The sequence below is a fragment of the Nerophis lumbriciformis genome, linkage group LG19 (genome assembly GCF_033978685.3).
Source record: "Nerophis lumbriciformis linkage group LG19, RoL_Nlum_v2.1, whole genome shotgun sequence".
NCBI classification, from domain to species: Eukaryota; Metazoa; Chordata; class Actinopteri; order Syngnathiformes; family Syngnathidae; genus Nerophis; species Nerophis lumbriciformis.
In genome coordinates, this window is record NC_084566.2 from 1,524,258 (window position 1) to 1,535,000 (window position 10,743).

Consider the following 10,743-nt stretch of genomic DNA (forward strand, 5'->3'; position numbering starts at 1 on the left):
TATCGACTTTTTTTTTCCTCATATCCCTTTTTCCCAACTTTTACGGGGCGCTGTAAGTGTGTGTATATATATATATATATATATATATATATATATATATATATATATATATATATATATATATATATATATATATATATATATATATATATATATATATATATATATATATATATATATGCATGTGTGGGAAAAAAATCACAAGACTTCTTCATCTCTACAAGCCTGTTTCATGAGGGGTTCCCTCAATCATCAGGAGATTGAGGGAACCCCTCATGAAACAGGCCTGTAGAGATGAAGTAGTCTTGTGATTTTTTTCCCACACATGCATATATTGCGCTCTACTACGGTATCGAGCACTATTTTTTGGATAACCTTATTAAGACATATATAGGGACGGCGTGGCGCAGTGGGAGAGTGGCCGTGCGCAACCCAAGGGTCCCTGGTTCAATCCCCACCTAGTACCAACCTCGTCATGTCCGTTGTGTCCTGAGCAAGACACTTCACCCTTGCTCCTGATGGGTGCTGGTTAGCGCCTTGCATGGCAGCTCTCTCCATCAGTGTGTGAATGTGTGTGTGAATGGGTAAATGTGGAAGTAGTGTCAAAGCGCTTTGAGTACCTTGAAGGTAGAAAAGCGCTATACAAGTACAACCCATTTATTTATTTATTTATTTATTTTTATATATATATATATATATATATATATATATATATATACAACTATATATATATATATACAACTATAGAATATAGTTTAAAGTACCTCCAATGTCTGTGACTTTGTCGTTATTGTACAGGCGTTGGTGTTAGGAGGACCTCTAGTGGCGATTTTAAGTCAGTGCAGCTGCATGCAAACAAAGATGGCAGATTTGACTGATTTTAGCTCAGGGGCCGCATGGAGGAAAATGTGTGCAGACGCGGGCCGGACTATTAAAATCATGGCATTAAAGCTAAAAAAAAATAAAGACAACCTCAGGTTGTTTTCTTTGTATTATTTTGGCCAAAAATAGAACAAATACATTCTGTAAATATTACAATAAAAATAACGGCATCGGTAAAGTTTAGATCCATGAAGGAAAGAAGAAAGTGAATGAATGTTTATAGCTGAATATATTTACATATGCATAAAAATGTGTTTTAATTTGTATTATCTTTTTAATGAATTCAGTAACGTTTATGACAACCTTTTTCCAAAACACAATATAGAATGTGAGATATAACAGGATAATGCATACATTTATCATTTGTTTTCAAAACGCTTACAAAAAAGTGGGACCCCGAAAATGTACTGTGGGACCCCGTTTGTATGTCTTGATTTAGAAAATTCCTAGCGCCAACACTGTTTGCAAAACAGCAGTAAGTTAAAGTTAAAGTACCAATGATAGTCACACACACACACTAGGTGTGGCAAAATTATTCTCTGCATTTGACCCATCACCCTTAATTACCCCCTGGGAGGTGAGGGGAGCAGTGAGCAGCAGCGGTGGCCGCATCCGGGAATCATTTTTGGTGATTTAACCCCCAATTCCAACCCTTGATGCTGAGTGCCAAGCAGGGAAGTAATGGGTCCCATTTTTATAGTCTTTGGTGTGACTCGGCCGGGGTTTGAACTCACAACCTACCGATCTCAGGGTGGACACTCTAACCACTAGGCCACTGAGTAGGTTAATACTAATCAAATATCATCCCGGAGGCCGAAGATCATTCATTCGCAGGCCGGATCTGACCCAAGGTCCTTGACTTTGACACATAGGAATTAGTGTGACAAAACACACCAAAACCAGAGGAGGCTAACTACATTGACTTATGTGATTGCTCTAAATATTAGGTACACTTTCTAACAGCAAACCAGAAAACAAAATGAGTGTGTACTTAGTAAAGTGTTGACTATGTTTAACAGGATTACTGCATCTTTTGTTTGTCATCCTCCCGCCTAAACCCCCCAGTTGGCAGGAAAAAGCAAGTCGTCCCATAATCCTATTAACTTTGTCCCACTACTACCTCTTACTATGTCAACACTGCTATCAGTTTACAGATTAAAGTAATCAGCCACCTACTGTACTGTAAGAAGCTCATTACAAGATGTGCATATATATGAACTGTAGGTCATCGGGGGAACGCTTATGGAAAATTCATTATGCAACATTATTGGTCTTTTTCAAGGAATTTTGCAAAATATTCTAAGGGAAAACAACATTTTCATTCAAAAGGCTGCACTACTTTGTACGGTACTAACTGTAGAGTACATTCAAATTAGGTCAGCAGCTCCTTGAGATGCACAGTAGATTACTAGGCTGGAAGTATATAAAATATGTAACTATTTGGTGCATTGATGTAAGAAATAGTGAAATGTGGTTGTGATCAATCATTTGTATGTATATGTTCAGCATACAGTATGAAAACAATGACTCATTACGTTGTGTACAAATGGGTTGTTTTTGAGTAAAATTACATCAATTAATATTCTTTATTGTGACACAATAAGTGAAATGTTTATGCATATGACAGACAATATAAATAGTCCAAAGTCATATAATCATCACCATTTGTTGTGTAAGCACCTTTGACCGTCACAAACATGCATCAAAAGCTCACCAAAAGTTTAAAAACACTTTTTCCTCCCCCAAATTCTTAATTTAGAAAAAAATATTGCCTGCAGCCACCAGTTCCACAAGTTATTTGCCACAAAACCTTGTGGCAAATCTTATCATGACAGCATGCACGAAAAGGTCTCAAAAAGTCTCAAACAGGAAGTCGGTCATTTTGGTACCTGTAACCTGTTTTGAAAAGGTTTTATTATCTTTTTACCAAATAATATATCCATTCCAACTTTATTCATATAGCACGTTTCACACACAGTTAAGTGGCAACACTAAGTGCTTTACACCAAAAAATAGAAGAGAAGAAAACACTCACACACACACACATTAAAAAAATGGGATGGAATTAAACTTAGACTTAGACAAACTTTAATGATCCACAAGGGAAATTGTTCCACACAATAGCTCAGTTAGTTACAAAGGCTGGAAAGTGTAAGGATGGAAAGGATCCTGCAGAAAAATAGGGCGAAAACAAAAGGTAAAAAGTAGACTAAAAATGTACCATTGTAGCAATATAAAATATAACATACAGTATATGTAATATTTACATATTATATATACAGTATATAATATACACTGATATATTATATTATTATTATTATATTATTATAATTAAATAAGTGCATTGTATAATTACAACACTCATTATAACTGAAAAGATCTTACTAATAATTGACTAAAAAAGGATGACCAAACTATTTGAATAAAAACAATAAACTATTAATAATAATTAAAGTACCATTACAAAATAAAATAAAAAATTAAACATCAAATCGAAATAAGTGTCTGACCCAAGAGCACTCAGCATCAAGGGTTGGAATTGGGGGTTAAATCACCAAAATGATTCCCGAGCGCGGCCACCGCTGCTGCTCACTGCTTCCCTCACCTCCCAGGGGGTGGAACAAGGGGATGGGTCAAATGCAGAGGTTAATTTCACCACACCTTGTGTGTGTGTGACTATCAGTGGTACTAACAAGTACATAAATCAGTTGTGATCCTTTATAACAACACTTTTACACTTGCATTTGTATTACTATTAATATACTATACTTACTTTTTTATTGTACAAAAAAAAAAGGAAAAATCTAAATAAATGAATACATACATAAATACATAAACAAATAAATTAAAATGAATAAATAAATAAATACGCAAATCAGTTTTGGATCATAACACTTTTACACTTGCATGTTTACTACTTGTGACTGTAATGTGATATTTGTCAGGTTTTAGCTGCTGCTGGATCCCAAATGTCAGATGACTGAAGTATGAGTGCTAACTTGCTGAGAGCGCAAATTAGCATGGTCATCTGTGACTAAGCTGCCAAAGAATTATATTATATTATATTATTATATAATATATACCAGTGGTTCTCAACCTTTTTTCAGTGATGTACCCCCTGTGAATTTTTTTTAAATTCAAGTACCCCCTAATCAGAGCAAAGCATTTTTGGTTGAAAAAAAGAGATAAAGAAGTAAAATACAGCACTGTTATCAGTTTCTGATTTATTAAATTGTATAACAGTGCAAAATATTGCTCATTTTTAGTGGTCTTTCTTGAACTATTTGGAAAAAAAGATAGGTTTTTATTTATATTTATAAAGGATTTTTGAATTGTTGCTATTTTTAGAATATTTAAAAAAAATCTCACGTACCCCTTGGCATACCTTCAAGTACCCCAAGGGGTACGCATACCCCCATTTGAGAGCCACTGATATATACAATACATAACACACAATTACCATGGACAATATTACAGTATATATAACAACTGCAGCGTAAAATAAAGAGTAGATCTAGCAGAAAATATACATTATAAACAAAGAGAGGAGGAAACAAATTGAGGAAAAATATTGCGGGAATCGATTCTGAATCGAATTGTCACCCCAGGAATTTAAATTGAATCAAACCAAGAATTGCTAATAACTATGGGATTGATTCAAATGATATTCACTTATTCACAATATCCATCCATCCATCCATCTTCTTCCGCTTATCCGAGGTCGGGTCGCGGGGGCAGCAGCCTAAGCAGGGAAGCCCAGATTTCCCTCTCCCCAGCCACTTCGTCCAGCTCCTCCCGGGGGATCCCGAGGCGTTCCCAGGCCAGCCGGGAGACATAGTCTTCCCAACGTGTCCTGGGTCTTCCTCGTGGCCTCCTACCGGTCGGACATGCCCTAAACACCTCCCTAGGGAGGCGCTCGGGTGGCATCCTGACCAGATGCCCGAACCACCTCATCTGGCTCCTCTCGATGCGGAGGAGCAGCGGCTTTACTTTGAGCTCCCCCCGGATGACAGAGCTTCTCACCCTATCTCTAAGGGAGAGCCCCGCCACCCGGCGGAGGAAACTCATTTCGGCCGCTTGTACCCGTGATCTTGTCCTTTCGGTCATAACCCAAAGCTCATGACCATAGGTGAGGATGGGAACGTAGATCGACCGGTAAATTGAGAGCTTTGCCTTCCGGCTCAGCTCCTTCTTCACCACAACGGATCGATACAGCGTCCGCATTACTGAAGACGCCGCACCGATCCGCCTGTCGATCTCACGATCCACTCTTCCCTCACTCGTGAACAAGACTCCGAGGTACTTGAACTCCTCCACTTGGGGCAAGATCTCCTCCCCAACCCGGAGATGGCACTCCACCCTTTTCCGGGCGAGAACCATGGACTCGGACTTGGAGGTGCTGATTCTCATCCCAGTCGCTTCACACTCAGCTGCGAACCGATCCAGTGAGAGCTGAAGATCCTGGCCAGATGAAGCCATCAGGACCACATCATCTGCAAAAAGCAGAGACCTAATCCTGCAGCCACCAAACCGGATCCCCTCAACGCCTTGACTATTCACAATATAACATACAGTATACATGTAAAAAAAAAAAAAAAAAAAAAAAAAAAAAAACCCCAGATTTTTGTGGAAAAAAATCAGAGGAGAAATGAAAAATATCGAATTTCATCACGATACCTGGGTGATATCGATAGAACCGATATTTGTGTCGTCCCGCCCCCTCACCGCCAGCCTCCTCCTCCTCCTCCTCCTGCAGCAGAAGCGGCGCGCCGACGCGCTTCACTCCGCTCTTTTCTTGACATCTGCGGGAGAAAAATGCCTCACGACGGCGTAGTTTATAACAGCAACATGGATGCCCTTTGATGTCAAAGAATCAACTGCATGGATTGGAGCTCATCGCCGATGTGGGGAGAGAGTGAGAGGTGAGCGGCTCTTTCAAGCTAATTGACGAGCTTCGCAGTCATTCGAACGCAAATTAGCCAATATTTTTGCTCTTTTAAGAATGCCAGCAGCGGTGTTGTAACACACGCGAAGTGTTTCACAGTCCAGCCGGTTTTCTTGAGACCGTTTGGCCCACATTAGGGCAAAAATGCGGCATATTTCAAACTGAACACGAACCTCATCTGCAGATTCGTCATTTTTAGTCATGTCAACATTAATGCTGCACTCTGGTGGTTGTTAAAAAAAGACCCTTTTAGGTTAATCATGTAACAACATAGCATTTTTTTAAGTCAATAAATAAATTGACAGTGTATCCACCAATCTATATAATCTTAGAGAAACGTGTAATTTAAAACATTTGTACGCACGTACAACACTTAAGTATATCAGTATGTGGAATTAAATGATGGAATGGATTAAGCAAAGAAATCAAACAATGTACTCATATGATCCACTTCAAGAAACTCTTCAAACTTAAAGTGTTTACAAAGTACAAAGAAGAAGAATAATGATAAACATTCTGAATTTATTTCATCCATCCATTCATTTTCTAGATAATCTTACTCATCTCACCATATGAAATATAACTTACTTCACCAATAATTTATTTATTTTTATTATGAATAAATTGAGAACAGGAAGTGAACAAAAGTTTTAGCAACTGCTATGTAAAGGAAAAGGGGTAGGATTACGTAAGCTCTGCTTCTTCCTACTCCTTTTCGAACATGTTGAATGGAGAAACTGGAAATTGTGATGCATCATGTTGTATGCATTTATGTTGCAAATCAACTCAAACTCAACTCAACTCGAATAGGGGGTAGGATTGAATAAGCTCTGCTTCTTCCTACTCCTTTTCGAACATGTTGAATGGAGGAACTGGAAATTGTGATGCACCATGTTGTATGCATGCATGTTGCAAATAAACTCAAACTCAACTCAACTCAACCATAGTATAATCACTCGCCATACAGCAATAGATGACATCTGCCTATGACCTGACACATTAGCTACTTCTCTTTGTTTATAATGTCTATTTTCTATTTCCTGCTGTATCTACTCTCTATTTTATGCTGCTGCTGTCACATATACTGTTATATTGTACATGGTCATTGGTATATATTGTATATATGTTATAGACATAATATAATATATCTGTATATATATTATTCTGTACACATATTATGTATATATTCATATATATGTTAGATTTTTTATCGCTATATTAGTCTATTTATACCTGCATTGTCCTTTCCAGCCTTACACTTTCCATCATTGTAACTGAGCTACTGTGTTGAACAATTTCCCTTGTGGATCATTAAAGTTTGTCTAAGTCTAAGTCTTAAGTGTGAAACGTGTCATAATGCAGAGTGGGACGTAAACATCAGTACTGTAGTTCTATTTTTCATCTTGATATGTAGCATGTGGAACACCACTCGTCTACTCATGAGTGGTTAACTTATAAAGCTCTGGCATGCAGCAACCTGTTCTCATTTCAGCTGTTGTGGTGAGGAATTTTTCCCATGTTGGGACACGCATCAATAGCATGGAGTACGTTAAAGAATGCATGTGTTAGTTTTTGTTTTGTGGAGGCTGCTCTTCTCCCTCCAAATGTTCCCTGCTGGGGGTCCCTTATCCTTCCCCGGTGAGGTCTTCACAGAGGTGCAAATGAGATCCTATAGTTCGGGGGTCAGCGCCCTGGTGGCTCCATGGAGCTTTTTCAAAAAAGTATGCAAATGTCATCAATCAATCAATCAAAGTTTACTTGTATAGCCCTAAATCACAAGTGTCTCAAAGGGCTGCACAAGCCACAACAACATCCCACAGTTCCAAATCAGGGCAAGAAAAAACTCAACCCATTGGGATGCAATGAGAAACCTTGGAGGGGACCGCAGATGTGGGACCATCCCAAGAAAAACAGCAGGGGGTCCATCGTCTGGCGGTGGTTTGGCTTCAAGCGGGAATATGTCGAACAGACAACCGTAATTTGTAATCAAAAGCCTTGCTACAAAAAATAGCAGCACTGCTAATTTGTAGCTTTTGAAAAGTCACCCGCTAGAGAATAAGGAGTGCTTGAAACTCCGTATGTCAACATCTCCGTTCGGTGCCACACCAACAAAATGCCAAGCAACCATTTCCAAATCAACACCGTATGAAAAAAATAGTCAACAACAGAAGGAGATAACGTCTGCAGGGACCTACCACATAGCGAAGGATTTGATTTCCTATTATGCAGCTCATTTTTATTTGACACTTATTGAAATATCTTGTGTGACATCATGCACAAAAGTGCACTTTATTTGTTTTAAACTATTGTAGTCGCGTTCTGTACAAAAAGTGCACTTTAATTTAGTGTTGTTTTGATAAGTCATCTTAGTGACATCATGCACAAAAGTGCACTAATAGCTTGTTTTAAAATGTCTCTGACAATCTTGCACTTTCTGTTTTGAAATGACATGAATGTTTGTGCCACTGCTTAATAACTGTTTAATAAATACAGTGTTGCTAAATTGACTTAGTTGTGTTTTCCCTCTCTGCATGAAAGTTTAAAAGTAGCATATATTAATGCAGTATGAACAAGAATGCTTTAATGTAGACACATATAATCATCATACTGGTGTGATTATATGTATCAAGTGTTCATTCAAGGCTAAGGCAAAATATCGAGATATATATCGTGTATCGTGACATGGCCTAAAAATATCGAGACATTAATAAAAGGCCATTTTGCCCAGCCCTACATCAGTCCATCTTAGATGAGCTTGGGCCCAGTGAAGCCGGCGGCGTTTCTGGGTGTTGTTGATAAATGGCTTTCGCTTTGCATAGTACAGTTTTAACTTCAGACCTGCTGCTTACGTGCAGTGATTTCTCCAGATTCTCTTTGCAATAGCTGGTTGAGAAATGTTGTTCTTAAACAATTTGCTCATGAGGCATTTGTTCACAAAGTAGTGACCCTTGCCCCATCCTTGTTTGTGAATGACTGAGCTTTTCATGGAAGCAGCTTTTATACCCAATCATGGCACCCACCTGTTCCCAATTAGCCTGTTCACCTGTGGGATGTTCCAAATAAGTGTTTGATGAGCAATCCTCAACTTTCTCAGTCTTTGTTGCCTCTTGTGCCAGCTTTTTTGAAACATGTTGCAGGCATCAATTTCCAAATGAGCTAATATTTGCAAAAAAATAACAACGTTTCTTAGTTCGAACGTTAAGTATCTTGTCTTTGCAGTGCATTCAATATAATATAGGTTGAAAAGGATTTGCAAATCATTGTATTCTGTTTTTATTTATGGCTTACACAACGTGCCAACTTCTCTGGTTTTGGGTTTTGTACATTGTTGAAATTGTTGTTAAGCATGTCTGAAACAAATAAAAAATAACCATCAAAATGTTGGCAAAGCCCAAACGACCACCTCTATGTGTTGCCAAAGTATCCATACCCTGTAGAAATGTACATACGTCAGCCATGAAGTTAGCGTGAGGCGGGTCACATTTCCACGTCTACCTCAGTCTTGATACATCTCATAATTGCAGTGAAAAAGTGCGTACACCCGGTTTTTGTGCATAAGCAAGCTTAAGTGAGTTGTGTGGTCCTCTGTTGTCCTCTGTGTTTTTAAAATTTTGATTTCTATTTACTGTTTTAATTGGTTTTACCCTTTAAAATAGTTTTTAATCATATTTATTTTATATTGTTTTTATATTGGTTTTATATGTATTTATTTTTGTTGTGCAGCACTTTGGAAACATTTTGTTGTTTAAATGTGCTATATAAATAAAGTGTATTGGATTGGATTAATACATGAGGGCCCAGGTCTGCCAGAGAATAAGAAGATGTAGCAAGAGGGATCAAAATCGCGAACAGCGTCTTTGTTGCTATATTACAGAACCCTCTAGAAGCATTCTGGCTTGTATTTGACATAAAAACACACAGAAATAACTTAATTTGTGTTTCTAAACATATTTGTTTTGCTTTCCATGTTTTTTGCTCACTTTTCCCCCTCTCAATGTGTCCATTTGGGATGTGACTCTACAACAATTCACAATTCAATTTAATTCTGATAGTTGGGGTGAGGATTCGATTCAGAATCTATTTTTGATTTAAACTGATTCTCAAAATATTTTTTTTGGTATATATGTGACGCTCTGTCACATTCACGTTGGGTTGTTTTTCCTTGGTTGGTGTTTGTTTCCTGTCAGTGCTCTTATTTTGGTTCCATTTCCTGCTTGGCTCCCTGAGTGCTGTTTTTCCTCACCTGCCGCTGACTGGCAGCCTGGCCACACCTGTTGTCAATCAGCTGGCTGCTATTTATGCCTGCCTCGCCCTCCAGTCAGGGCTCAGTGATTGTTTGCGATCTCCTGTTATCCTGGTATCCTGTCTCTGGTTATCCTATTAAAGTCATGTTTTCCTGCGCAACGCCTGCCCTCTCTGCAGTTTATGACGATATAAATCACAATATAACCTTTTCAAAACAGGCTGCAGGTTACGAAATGTTCTCTTTACTGCTGACATATGATGTGTTAGCGCGGAAATGGCCTTTCAAATGTATTTTTAAAAACGGATTCTTGAACATTTGAATCGATTCTGAATAGGGTTAAAAAAGAATTGTGATTTGAATGTGAAACCATTTTTTCTGGCACCTATCCATCCATCCGTTTTCTACCGATTGTCCCTTTCGGTCTCTAGTTTGCACTGTGGCCACTTATGCAAATTAAACAATTCTTCTTAGTTGCTCTTTTATCACACCTTCTTAAGACGGTTCCTTGTGATGGAAGCCAAAGAAAAAGCAAAAACAGCATTAATCATTTTACGCTCATCATTGATTATTTTGGTTCTGGGTTGAACGCTGCAGTTTTGATCAACTTTAGTGGCTTATTTTTACCCAAATACTTGTGTTAAATACCACATTTGACTTTAAAAATTCCACT

The 10,743-nt window shown here is 38.2% G+C and overlaps 1 protein-coding gene across 1 annotated transcript in view; it reads left to right on the plus strand.

Annotated features, from left to right (window-relative positions):
- The first annotated feature begins 5,646 nt into the window (after positions 1-5,646).
- The window catches only part of pde4dip (phosphodiesterase 4D interacting protein), a 115,477-nt gene continuing 110,380 nt past the window's right edge, over positions 5,647-10,743 (plus strand). Inside the window, exon 1 of the mRNA XM_061979765.1 lies at positions 5,647-5,804. Coding sequence (XP_061835749.1) covers positions 5,764-5,804 — 41 coding nt within the window. The 5' untranslated portion in view covers positions 5,647-5,763. The remainder of the gene's footprint in view (positions 5,805-10,743) is intronic.